This window comes from Triticum dicoccoides, chromosome 6B (genome assembly GCF_002162155.2).
Source record: "Triticum dicoccoides isolate Atlit2015 ecotype Zavitan chromosome 6B, WEW_v2.0, whole genome shotgun sequence".
NCBI lineage: Eukaryota > Viridiplantae > Streptophyta > Magnoliopsida > Poales > Poaceae > Triticum > Triticum dicoccoides.
The window spans coordinates 583,442,692-583,456,291 of record NC_041391.1 but is presented as its reverse complement, the minus strand read 5'-3'; the positions used below and the strand labels follow the sequence as shown (position 1 = coordinate 583,456,291).

General features: G+C 45.8%; 2 protein-coding genes across 2 annotated transcripts; one reads left to right on the top strand and one right to left on the bottom strand.

Moving 5' to 3' along the window:
• The first annotated feature begins 296 nt into the window (after positions 1-296).
• On the top strand, positions 297-2,821 carry LOC119325470 (putative E3 ubiquitin-protein ligase RING1a). The gene is made up of 6 exons (XM_037599213.1): positions 297-597; positions 712-806; positions 914-1,056; positions 1,157-1,206; positions 1,882-1,956; positions 2,043-2,821. Exons 1-6 carry the CDS (start codon positions 368-370, stop codon positions 2,629-2,631), a joined length of 1,182 nt encoding a protein of 393 aa, XP_037455110.1. The 5' UTR covers positions 297-367; the 3' UTR covers positions 2,632-2,821.
• Positions 2,822-11,920: 9,099 nt separating this feature from the next.
• LOC119323833 (L10-interacting MYB domain-containing protein-like) lies at positions 11,921-13,594 on the bottom strand. Its single transcript, XM_037597541.1, has 3 exons — positions 13,468-13,594; positions 12,800-13,122; positions 11,921-12,710 (listed from the first exon to the last, which is right to left on the bottom strand). The coding sequence occupies exons 2-3, from the start codon at positions 13,112-13,114 to the stop codon at positions 12,117-12,119; spliced, it is 909 nt and encodes a 302-aa protein (XP_037453438.1). The 5' UTR covers positions 13,115-13,122; positions 13,468-13,594; the 3' UTR covers positions 11,921-12,116.
• Positions 13,595-13,600: the final 6 nt, after the last annotated feature.

The window sequence follows — 13,600 nt, the reverse complement described above, 5'->3', positions numbered from 1 at the left end:
GCATCTTCGACCTGCTCCTGTGTTCGTAGTCGTCGTCAAGTGGTCTATGAATTTATTTGTAATTTTTTGTTATTCTAGAGATCTTTGCACTCCTGTATGAAAAATAATATTAGTATTAGATCGGAGGATCTTTTTTCTGAAAAAAACATATAGAAAAAATATCTTTTGTTATCCCAGTTGAAGGCCAGCGCCCACGATCGTGGCGACGAAGGGCGCAGCGGAAGCGTGCTACGTACACCTTTCCTGTTTCGAGGCCGGGATCTGCCAATATAATTTCGTAATTGCCGACCGTTGCCTCTCCTCCCCCCTTCCCCGCTCCACACCTGCCCAGCCAACGGCTACCGTCTCCACGAGAGAAAAGGGGGAGATGGCGGCGGAGAGTCCTAGATCCGCACCACGGCGGACACCGGCCGCCAAGAGCGGCGCGGGCCTGCTCAGCCCCCGGTTCCGCTCGGCGGCGGAGCTGGCCGGCTGGGACGAGGAGTCCATCCTCCTCGCGGCGCTCGTCGTCGAGGACACCCCGGTCCGCGAGTCGCGCCGCAAGAGGCGGCCCTCCGGCTCCTCTACCGCGGGCGGCAGCGCCGGATCTAACACCAGGTACCTATCCCGGCACCGCACCAATCGCGCGACGCGGCCTTCCTCTCCTCTTTCTTTCTTTCTTTCTTGTCTTGGTTGGTTTCTGGATCCGTACGGATTATCGCTGTCCTGCAGGAAGCGGAGGTCGCGGCGGCAGTCGGCGGATGAGACCCCGATCCCGCCGGTTGCGCTTGTGCTCGACGACGACGAGAAGCCGAACGACCATGAAGGTCGGTGGTTGCCCCCTCGCGTTCTTCCTTACCCCGATCTGTTGAGCGTTTCGGGTTGTGTCTGTTTGGGGAATTGTCGATCTCGTGTTAATTTGAAATCTTTGCAGTTGGCACGAAGGAGGTAAAGCAGGCGGAGGAGGAGAAGGAGAAGGTTTCTGTCGTCGAGGGAAAGGAGAAGTCCGGATCTGAAGCAGTGGCGAGTGGCGAGCTGCCGTGTATGGATCGGCTCAGGGAGGAACTGTCTTGCGCTGTAAGGGCCTTTCGCAGATCGATATCCTTGGTTTCATGTCTTGTCACTGCATATGTGATTACCGCTGAGTAGAGTATGATTAGTGTCTGATTTTGCGCAGATTTGCTTGGACATCTGCTATCAGCCAAGTACCACGCCTTGTGGTCACAGGTAAATTTGCACGCTACTACTGTCTAAAATAGTTTGTTGGTTCACAACCTTTGCAGCACAGAGCCAAGTTTTAACTTCCAGAAATTATGATATTGCCCTTTTCCAATGCTTTCTTTCCCCCAAGATGTCAATGTTTGATGTGTATAAACCCCTTATCCATCCCATGTACCAGGAATTAGGAATTGGTTCACAACATTTGCAGCACAGGGCCAAGTTTTAACTTTCCAGAAATTATGATATTTATTTGTTTCGTGAATTGTTCTCCTGTTTTTTCTTTCCCAAGATTCAGTGTGTGATGTGTATAAACCCCTTATTCATCCCATGTACTACCACGAATTAGGAATTTTGTTTCTGGTTACTTTACGAGATTCAGTATGTTGTTAATCACTTGTGGCAACTGTACTTGGCAATGCTTATTTTCGATGCAGATGTGCAATGTAGCTAATTCGTATTTATTTGTTTCGTGAATTGTTGACTGTGACAAAGATTAGCATCCCTGTTAGCTTGAACAGCCATGAGTTTTGGTATTGAACTGAGCAGCTGTGTACTTCACTAAGTGCTTTGCTAATCCATAAAATTCCCTACATAGAATATTGGCCCTGTAATTCAGAGATCAAATACCGGATGCAATTCTTGATCCTCATAACACTGTTGCCTCTTTCTTTCACTGGACAGCTTTTGCATGCAATGCTTAAAACATGCCGCCTCTAAGTGTGGAAAGCGGTGCCCAAAATGCCGTCAGTTAATCAGGTACGCTTTGATCTTCAGATTTTGCACTACTCCAAATATGGTAGAAAAACAAACATGGGTTCAACTATTTTTTTGTCACTCTGCAGTAATTCAAGATCTTGCACTATCAACACGGTACTCTGGAACACCATCCAACTCCTATTTCCTAGCGAAGTAGAGGCGAGGAAGAGCTCCATGGCCTCATCCTCAGCAAGTAAGGACGATGTGAAGCAAAGCCTGCCAAGAAGCAACAACTATACAGAAGTTGGCATTAGGAACACCAGTGGCAGTGGCAGTAGGAGCTTCATCACACAGGACTACACTAGAATAGGCAACAGCACCAGGAGCTCCTTAGCAGCAGGCAGCAGAAGAAGTATGCCAGGCCCAGGAACCATGAACACCAGCAGTGGGAGCTTTGACACACAGGGTAGGAGCACAAGAAGCAGAGACAGCGGCAGAGGCTTTGTTCGGGCGTCGCAGTTGGTTGCCACCAGGAGTTCAGCGCGGTCAGGCCAATCTGATGACGCTTCACTGGCATACAGGTTGCAGCAGGAGGAGTTCATGACGGCTTTCGATAATGAGGGGGGAGAGAGGCAGCCACAGAACACCATATCTACTGCCCGAGCAAATTTGAGAGCTATGGCTTCCCGGGCCGAGAGGGCAGTTCTCCTTCGTGCTCGCGGCTGGCCTCTTTAGTTTTGACTGATTTTCAGTTTCCCAGTACCTGAATCTTTCTCTGGAAGAATGTAGCATAAGTACCGTGGTGTGATCAATTACTTGTATTGTGTGAAAGTAAAACGACGGCAAGCCAGCCATATGTGTTTCCTGTAATACACACAAATTTAGATTGCTTTACTAGATGATGGTCGTATAGCCCTGCATTTTCTCTAGCTGGATTAAGGATTTTCTCGGTTCGGTAGTTTGATTATAGAACTACTCCCTCCGTCCCAAAATTCTTGTCTTAGATTTGTCTAGATACGGATGACAAGAATTTTTTGGACGGAGGGAGTATTTTACATTTTCGGAATTATAAAGGAAGCTATTTTTTTGGAAGTTTACCTTGTCTCCTACCCAACTCATTTTCCATCAGCCAAAGCCATATAACAAATCAATTTTTTGATACTCCTTACATCTGACTATGTGTGTCCTGGGTCTCGGGGAAACTCCGTTTCACTGTATCTTATATTTAGAAACCTATTGCCATCAACAAAATTCCACTGTATACCAATGTTCAAAGCTACTGTATAAAGTTGTCATGTGCCATCTAATTGACGGACATTTCTCCAAGGAGTAAATTAAACATCTTTCATCTCTATGTATGTTGTTATCTGTTCCATAAATTGATCCAAAACGTTGAGAAATACAGGGTGCCTTTGAACAAAGCATTTCAATCAAGCAACCAAGTTATTCAAAGAGAAACTTGATTTACATATGTTTGATTGTCGTAAAAGTAAAATATATAACAACACATGTTGCAAGCGCGCATCTCCATCTCAAAAAAAGAACAAAAAAAACACATGTTATACAAACAATAACAAGCAGTGGCACACATATTTGGGATTAACTAATTGACTATCCAACACTCAAAATCCAGGTATTATTTGAAAGTAAAACAACGACAAGCTCCACAATTTCACGTCACGCCATATGTGCTTCCTGTAGTCCAGACAAATTTAGACCGCTTTACTAGATGACGGTAATGGGTGTATTGCCCTGCATGCAAAATAAGGGAAAATCATGAAATATTAGCTTCATGCACATCGATAAACCATGCACTGATTAAGGTAATACTTAAACATAAGTTATCCATTTTAACGGAAGATCAGAAGTACTCCCTCCGTTCCTAAATACTTGTCTTTTTAGAGATTTCAAAGAACTACCACATACGGATGTAAAAAGACATATTTTAGAGTGTAGATTCACTCATTTTGCTCCGTATGTAGTCACTTGTTGAAATCTCTAAAAAGACAAATATTTAGGAACGGAGGGAGTACAATGTAAGGCCTGTACGCATCAAATGTTAAGGTGTTGCACATCTGCCACAGAAATAATATGTGCTGAATTATGCTGGTAAAATTGTACTCCCTCTGTTCACTTTTATAAGGCTTTGTAGATGTTTCAGACATTGTGCAATACAACTCAATTTTACTTGTCTGAAATGACTTATAAAAGTGAACGGAGGGAGTATGTAAAATTGCCACCATCATCATTCAGATAAATTTTCTCACCATACTACTATCTAAGAATATCTTCTGAACTTGAGATACGCACTAATACATTATGGCAATTCTCAAAGAAGAATGCACTACATTCTAAAGGGAGGGAGTATGGATTAAGCATTAGAACATTTCACTTACACGAGTTGGGACATAGAATGTGTGGATATCAAGTTGCTTGTAGCTTTCATGGGCAGTGTTCTTGACTGTTCTGAACTTGATGACGCCACGCGCCATGGCGAACTCTCCCGTCCCGCCCATAATAGCCATCTCGCCTTCTGATAGATACTGACCCATCACTGCAAGTGTCGACCCACCGAACCTATACATTTTAGGAGTGATGAGAAATGTTATGAATCACCGTAAACATAGACTATCTTTATCATGTGGATAGTAGTTCTGTAAAATTTACAGTCCTCAAGTGCTGAATCACTAGTAGTATGATTGTACCTTGGATCTTCGAACACCATGGTGAAATAATGGAACCAGCCAGGACCCTCTACGTCCGCCTGCACTTGCATGCCTTTCGCGCGAGCGACAATAGTCGCACTGCGTTGAGGCGCGTCGGTGACCGTCCAATCAATGACAGCGGTCGTGCCAAACCAAGCCGGTTGGCGAGAACTAACGGTCACTACCTGGTTGTGGTCTGGCCCATCAATAACTTGGTGCAAGTACAAACGCAGGCTTATCTCAACGCTCACAAGGAAGAATGGGGCACACAAATGAAGGGTCGGCCATGGCTAGGATGAAAAACGACGCAAACAAGAGCGGCACGGCGAGGCTAGGCCAGGCCATGGCTGGGGTTTAGGCTCTCAAAGGCTGATCTACTCTTTCCTTGCGTGCGGTGTGAGAGATATGTGGAGATGATGTAGTGTATTTATAGTGCTCAAGGGCTGGCATATGCATCCCAGATCCTTAGGGCGCAAGTATAGGAATCAAGCTCTCTACCTGATCTAGCTGCTTCTCTAGAGCTTGGTGAGACGAGGGAGAGCGACAGAGAGAGAATGATTGGCCACATCAATCATTTTTATGCATGTGGCGATTTCCACAATGCGTAGGACATGTCCCTTTCTTTCCCTTGGTTCGTTGGTGCCATTTTTTACAGCATTTCCTAATGCCCTTACAAAGCAATATGGAAGTTCGTCGTCATTTCCCGAGGTTGGATAGTATCAGTCTTTCCAAGTGGTACATTTTACACATACTACAAATGTGAGCAAAATAAACTACCCCCTCTTTTCCATAATGTAAGACGTTTCTTAAAACTACACTAGTGTGAAAAAACGTCTTACATTATGGGACAGAGGGAGTAGTACTTAGGGCCTACATGCTCTTCTAAACCATCCTTCGTACTTGATGGCAACACAATTAAAGCTTATAAATGGTTTTCTAATAAATTTGTTTTGGTTAGGTCTTTGATATAGTGAGGCTTCCTCTCAAGCCCCACTGACCAGTCGACCCTCAAGGACAGGAATAGCCTCAAATGTAGGGTAAATTCTCTATACCAACAAAGTATAAAAGCAGCAGCTTAACGAACTGTCAACGTCTGTCTCTACTGAACTTCAAGCAAGCATATTTTTAATAACTGTACCAAGGTTTTGCACTATAGAACTATACAAACCTCTAGTACCAACACACCAGCAAAACCAGTGCACTTAGAGAAGTATGTACTAACTAGCTATAATAAACTGATGGCATTCATGAGCATTTTGTTGGTCTAAATGGGAAATGTACCTGCAAGATATCGATATCAATAGATTCATCTTTTCACAATTAAGCAAGCATCACAGAAGCATGTGTAGAGCAAAGCATTCCATTACCTAAGCACGCAACAGCAAGTTCAGTAAACCAGGTACAAGCAAATATCAGAGGGCCAAAAGTAGGTCATCCAAATGCTTCAAGGGAAGAGTACTAAGTACTACTCCCTCTGTGCCACAATATAAGATCGCTTTTCAAGCTATTATGTGAGTTGGCAGCTAATAACTAAGATTTGGCTTTTCGTCGGGTCCTGTCTCCTGAAGAGTTGGAAGATTGGCAAAATCTCTCTGCCCTCTTCCCCGTGCTCTTGGAGTCGGCCGATTCTGTGGTTTGGCCTCATTCGGCCTCAGGTAGATTTTCGGTTAAGTTGCTTTATTCTAGACTTATCGGTGGTACTCCTTCGTCCAGATTCTCTCGCGTTTGAAAGTCCAAAGTCCCTCCTAAGATTAAAATTTTCCTTTGGCAAGCCTTTCGTGGTCGACTTCCGGCTGCTGACCAAATCAAAAAGCGCAATGGGCCTGGTTCGGAGTTTTGTCATCTTTGTGGGGCCTTGGAGAACTCTGATCACATCTTTTTCAATTGCGTGCTGGCCAAGTTGGTTTAGTGTTGTGTCAGATCTTGGCTTCAGGTTTCCTGGAACCCCTCCTCTTTTTCCCATATTCGAACCCTAGCCAAAGCTTTGGTTGGGGTCACCAAGAGGGTGTTTTGGGTCGGCCTGGGAGCCTTATGTTGGGCTCTTTGGACCATCAGGAACAAATTTACTATTGAGCATATGTTCCCATCTAAACCTACTGACATTCTTTTCAAATCATGTATATTATTGCAGCAGTGGAGATCATTGACTAAGGAGGTTGATCGGGATGCCCTGGACCTGCTCATCGTCAAAATTCAGGCTTCGGCATCTCTCATCTCCGGGCGGGATCCCGTCGTCTAATCCTGGTGGTGGTGTTTGCGGAGTTTAGGTCTCTCTCCTTTCCGGCCTGCGCGCCGTGTATGGCAGTTGCCTGTATCCTTCCTTCTTTGATTTCTCTCAAACTATTAGCTCCGTGCACTCTGTGCGTTGTCTTGTTAGCTGGTTTCGCTACTGTTCGGTTTCCTGTGACGCTGCCATGTGGATTTATTTATAAAGTCGGGCTCTAGCCTTTTCTCTAAAAAAAGCTATTATGTGAGTTCGAAAAACGCTTTTATATTGTGGGACGGAGGGAGTACCACCAAGGTAGGGAAAGGTAATCACAGCGGATTTCTCTTGACCGGGATCTTTGTGACGCCCCAGTTATGACACCAATCTTCGAAGGCCAAGCTGGGGAGCGTTCTGCCCCAAGGAGGATCGTCGGCGCGGAACGGAGCATAGGCATGAGCAAGGGCAGGAATGCTGTCTTCGTAAGGATGCACAAAGATCCCCTCGAGCGTTGCCACAGATATGCGCATTGGGTCGGCAAACCGTTTCCGCGCATCATCCAGCAGCCCCTCTTCCATGAGGATCTTCAGGACATTGAACCGGGGCACCAGCCTTCTGTCCATGCTATACTGAAACAGGATTAGGTGCCGCGCAATGGTGTCCGCCTCCAGCCCGACCTCCTTGGTCAGGAAATCCGCCGTGCGTTGCAGCAGCTTCACGGATCTTTTGAGGAACCAGCCTGGGATCCAGGATGCCCAGACCCCCACCTGGCAGCTGGATACGCCGAGCGACGTCAACAGCTCTACCTTGGCGGCCACTTCCTCCTGGAGCAAAGATTGGTCCGCGATGAGTGCTGCGTAGAGCAGAAACTTGCACGGCCGGCCAATGCGGCGGCATTCCTCGCCGCGTGCCACGACGGCGTCGAGCCGCTCCTTGGGCGCGGTGAGCAGACGCGGCGCCAGATCGATCGCCCTGACCATGTTATGCACATGGAAGGCCTTCCGTAGGAACGCCAGGTTGGGCTTCACCACACCCGCGAGGCTCTGCTCGAGGAGGCCGGCGTTGTTCTCGAGGGCCACGAGCACCCTGTCGCAGGACCCCAGCAGCGAGAAGTAGAACTCGAGGCGCGAGACCCGTTGGCGGCTGAGGAGGAGTTCGGGGCAGATGGTGACGAGGCGGGAGATTTTGCCGGGGGAGAGGCCGATTTCGCGGAGCTCGGCCACTCGGGGGGCTAGGGTTTCGCCCACCTTGGAGCAGAGGATCTGCGGGTGCCTGGCGACGACCGTGTTCCAATGGTACAATATATCTGTTTTAGGGCGTGTTCGGTAGTTCACCAGCACTGCAAAATCCTCAACTCCGTCGCCCGGTTCCAGCAGCCAGCTTCCCACGAAAACTCCAGGATCGAGCGATCTGTTCGGCGCTGCAGCTTCTCGTTGCCAGCGATGGACGAGGTAAAAAGGCCAGAAAGTGCCTGCTTGGCCCGTTTTGGCAGCCCATGTTTGTGTGTGGCCTATAGGCATACGTGGGCTAGTGATGATTTAGATTTTTCTTTCCTTCCTGTGTGTACCGGGCCTGTAAAGGAATGCTTGGCCTGTTCGTTGGGGATTTTTTTTTCTGTTCCGAATTTTGCCTGTACAGAAGCAGTTCAGGATGCCTGTATGCTGGTACTTGTAATTTTCTTTGGCTGTAGCGGTTTTGGTAGTAACAGAGAGCATGTACAGAGAGGAATATCTCATATTTTGAGCATAGAATGATTATGTAAATTTGAAAACACATATGAAAATGTATATCATGGCATAAGCATCAAGTTTCACACATGTTTTATAGAACAAAAGCCTCTCATTGTGCATAAGCTTGCAAATCAAAAGGGGCAAATACATGTCTCTAAGATCAACAAAGCTTCACCTCATAGTTTTGCATAAGTTTGCAAATCAAAAGGCCACGTACATGTGTCAAACATCAACGATATCTCACCAACTTAGAGCAATGGCTGTAGCTAGTTCTTGCCTAAACACATCCATGTCTTCACCATTTTCCGCTGTAGTTGATGTATCCGATGCGTGTGAAGGAACAGCAAATTTCTTGTATCGTTCCGGAATTGTTGGCACATAGTCCGGGTCCCTGTCACATCGAACAAAGTGAATATCTTCATCATGGAAGCGAACATAGTTGTGCAAAGTCATAGTAGCAGCAACAATCATCTTTTGTGTTTCGATGGAGTGGCTTGGCATCTTTAGAAGAATCTGCCATTTCATCTTCCACACTCCAAAGGCTCTCTCTATGCAATTGCGTTTGGACGAGTGGAGCCTATTGAACTTTTCTTTAGGAGTATTGGGTGGAACACCTCTATGAAAGTCAGGCACATGATATTTTTCACCTTTGTACGGTGCGAGATATCCCTTTCTATTAGGATAGCCAGCATCCACAAGGTAGTACTTGTCTACGAAAAATAAAGAGAAGAATGAATGTTAGAATTGGCAAACATGAAATGAGTTCTAACATTCCGAGTCATGGGGGAAGGGGGCCTTGTCCGCATGCTCACCCTTTGGAGGATGGGGGAAGGTGGCCTTGTCCGCATGCATTGCATGAAATAGCACACTTGTGTCATGCATAGAACCAGGTTGTCCAATTGAAGCATAAGTGAAATGCATATCAAAGTCACATATTGCCATCACATTCTGAGTGACTGCGTCTGTCCTTCCAATATATCTGATTTGCCTGTCTTCTGGAATTGAAGCTCTAATGTGAGTCCCATCTATTGCACCAATGCAGTCTTTCATGTGTGGATATGCTCGTTTATCACCAAGGATCCTTTGATGCACAGTGTGAAAATTGGGGTCTTTCGGCTTGAGGTAGTGACAAGACATCCTGACCACACAATGCAGTACCTCATGGAACTTGCGGTGGATAGTGTCAGGTGAATGTTTGAAACGGTTTTGGGTCCTTCTATTTGTAGGGGAACATAGTAATTTCAAAAATTATCCTACATACACGCAAGATCATGGTGATGGCATAGCAACGAGAGGGGAGAGTGTTGTCCACGTACCCTCGTAGACCGTAAGCGGAAGCGTTATGACAACGTGGTTGATGTAGTCGTACGTCTTCACGATCCAACCGATCCAAGCACCGAACGTACGGCACCTCCGAGTGCAGCACACGTTCAGCTCGATGACGATCCCGGGGCTCCGATCCAGCAAAGCTTCGGGGATGAGTTCCGTCAGCACGACGGCGTGGTGGCGATGATGATGCTCTACCGGCGCAGGGCTTCGCCTAAACTCCGCGACGATATGACCGAGGTGGAATATGGTGGAGGGGGGCACCTCACACGGCTAAGGAACGATCCATAGATCAACTTGTGTGTTATGGGGTGCCCCCCTGCCCCCGTATATAAAGGAGCAAGGGGGAGGGGGCGGCCGGCCAAGGGAGGGCGCGCCAGGGAGGAGTCCTACTCCCACCGGGAGTAGGACTCCCTCCTTTCCTAGTCCAACTAGGAGACCTTCCATGTAGTAGGAGTAGGAGAGAAGAAAAGGGAAGAGAGAAGGGAAGGAAGGAGGGGGTGCGGCCCCTCCCCCTAGTCCGCGCACCCCCTCCTTCCCTAGTCCAATTTGGACTAGGCCTTGGGGGGGCGCGCGGCTTGCCCTAGGCAGTCCCTCTCTCTTTCCCGTATGGCCCAATAAGGTCCAATACTTCTCCCGGCGAATTCCCGTAACTCTCCGGTACTCCGAAAAATACTCGAATCACTCGGAACCTTTCCGAACTCCGAATATAGTCGTCCAATATATCGATCTTTACGTCTCGACCATTTTGAGACTCCTCGTCATGTCCCCGATCTCATCCGGGACTCCGAACTCCTTCGGTACATCAAAACTCATAAACTCATAATATAACTGTCATCGTAACGTTAAGCGTGCGGACCCTACGGGTTCGAGAACTATGTAGACATGACCTAGAACTATTCTCGGTCAATAACCAATAGCGGAACCTGGATGCCCATATTGGTTCCTACATATTCTACGAAGATCTTTATCGGTCAAACCGCATAACAACATACGTTGTTCCCTTTGTCATCGGTATGTTACTTGCCTGAGATTTGATCGTCGGTATCCAATACCTAGTTCAATCTCGTTACCGGCAAGTCTCTTTACTCGTTCCGTAATGCATCATTTCGTAACCAACTCATTTGGTCACATTGCTTGCAAGGCTTATAAAGATGTGCATTACCGAGAGGGTCCAGAGATACCTCTCCGACAATCGGAGTGACAAAACCTAATCTTGAAATACGCCAACTCAACATGTACCTTCGGAGACACATGTAGTACTCCTTTATAATCACCCAGTTACGTTGTGACGTTTGGTAGTACCCAAAGTGTTCCTCCGGTAAACGGGAGTTGCATAATTCTCATAGTTACAGGAACATGTATAAGTCATGAAGAAAGCAATAGCAACATACTAAACGATCAAGTGCTAGGCTAACGGAATGGGTCATGTCAATCACATCATTCTCCTAATGATGTGATCCCATTAATCAAATGACAACTCTTTTATCCATGGCTAGGAAACATAACCATCTTTGATAAACGAGCTAGTCAAGTAGAGGCATACTAGTGACACTATGTTTGTCTATGTATTCACACACGTATTATGTTTCCGGTTAATACAATTCTAGCATGAATAATAAACATTTATCATGAAATAAGGAAATAAATAATAACTTTATTAATGCCTCTAGGGCATATTTCCTTCACTATTTGATTCACAACCCCCCAAGGTCCACAAGAACATAGCAAGAGACTCGTAGCTGCTAACAAATGGAGAATAACCGAGCCCATAGTCCTTCACCAACAAGTCATGAAGCTCAAAGAAAACTCTTGTCTTCATTCTGAACATTGTAAAGGTCTCCCCTAGTGTTCCAATAGTCTCTTGCAACCATCCAAATCCTGTCAAGATAGATTTCCTAGGCTCATTCTTCATGATCCAACTATTGCAATACTTTCCAACTATTTTTGTTGCTCCTTCACAAATGACCGACATATGCTCAGAATGAAGACAAATCAATTTTTTCTTCAATTCATATTGGTTGTCATCATCACTATCATCATCACATGACATCTGCACATACAGAATCATACATTTATTAGATACCAACTAGCATGCAAATAGTGCATACACAAAATGGTACCCAGAACAAGTGCAAGTACCCAGAACATCCTAAAATGGTTCAATATTACATAAATATCATCCAGATAGTGCATACATAAAATGGTTCAATAGTGCATAAACAAAAGACATGAGAAACCATCTAGTGGAACCAACTATTTCCCATACGTCATGGCAAACTTCCTACGAAGCCAATCTTTTCGTGCGGCAACACCCATGTGTAGAAACATCTCTCTTTGCTCTCTTTTGATGAATAACTCAGTCGCTATGTAGTGTTCATCACTACCCTCTAAAATACCAAGAGCAAGCACTTCATTCATGGTACTGGCAACAGAAGTGGCATCATCATTCTTTATGAATGATTGAACGGTTTCTTGGGACTCCTTAGCAATGATTTTAATCTGTGTAATCTCATCTTGCATCACTTGTGCAGTCCTAGGTTTCTTGTGCTTGTCATCAATGGTTTTTCCAAGCCTCTTTTTCGTTGATGGCACGAAAGGAGAATGTGGCATACTAGGAGAAGGTGGCATAGCAGGAGAAGGTGGCACTTGGGGATCTTCTAGCAAATCAACATCTGTGATGGCTTCAATATCAATGGTATCTGGTATTGCTGCACTAGAGGAGGGAGGTATGCCTGTAGAAGGATTCCAATGGTCTGTGCCATCACTGGTGATGTCCTCAAACATAATGCTCAAGTTTTCTTCATTGTGTAGTCCACGCTTTTGGAACTTGCCGCAGCCTTTAAGGTCCTATAATACATTGCAAACAAATATTAGTAATAACAAAAGTTATACGACTTTATTAAAAATAAATGCAATCCAGAAACATGACAACTCACAATTTTTGCTTTCTTCCACCACTCCTTATCTTGTTTGACAGTGTTGAGAACAAAGTCCCATCCCCCTCCGGTCTCCTTTAGCTTGAGCTTCTTGAATAAAGCGTAATCTGCTTTCAGCTTGTCCCATATGTTTTTCATTTGGTTGCTCGTGTAGTCCAATCCGGTTCTCACTTTGAATTGCAATGCCACTTCCTCGAATGCACTAGGGGTCAAGATTTTGTTTGGCCTATTTCCAGCCCGCACTTGCGTAACCATCAAGTAGGTAACGATCCTAGTGTTCTCTTCATCCCACTCGGCAGTCATGCTCGAAGACATGCTCTGAACTTGACTATAAAAAATATGTGAGTGCTTAACTATAAAAAACATGTACAAGTGTTGCTGTTGTCATTAATTATGTACTAGCAAAATTCTATTGTTGTACTGGACATGTACTGAACATACATAGCAACAAAATGCAGCACTATCCATGAGCATGTACTGAACATGCAGCAGCAGAGAATGTACAAAACATTTACATTTTTCTCTGTCCCCTTCCTATAATCTACAGGCAACACATCACCCACAAAAAATTACCAAAGCACATCACCAAATCCTACAACTAATCACCATGTACATCACAAATTCCACCATGAGCATGTATAGGGAGAGGTGGTCGGGCATGAAATCACCTTCCAGAATTGGGATGAGGTGCACGGGGAGGCGGAGGAGCTCGATTGACGGCAGAGAAGCTCGTCGCTGACGGACAGTGCTCGAATCGCGGCGGCGGATCTGGTCGGCGATGGTGGCGAAACAGGGTGGGCG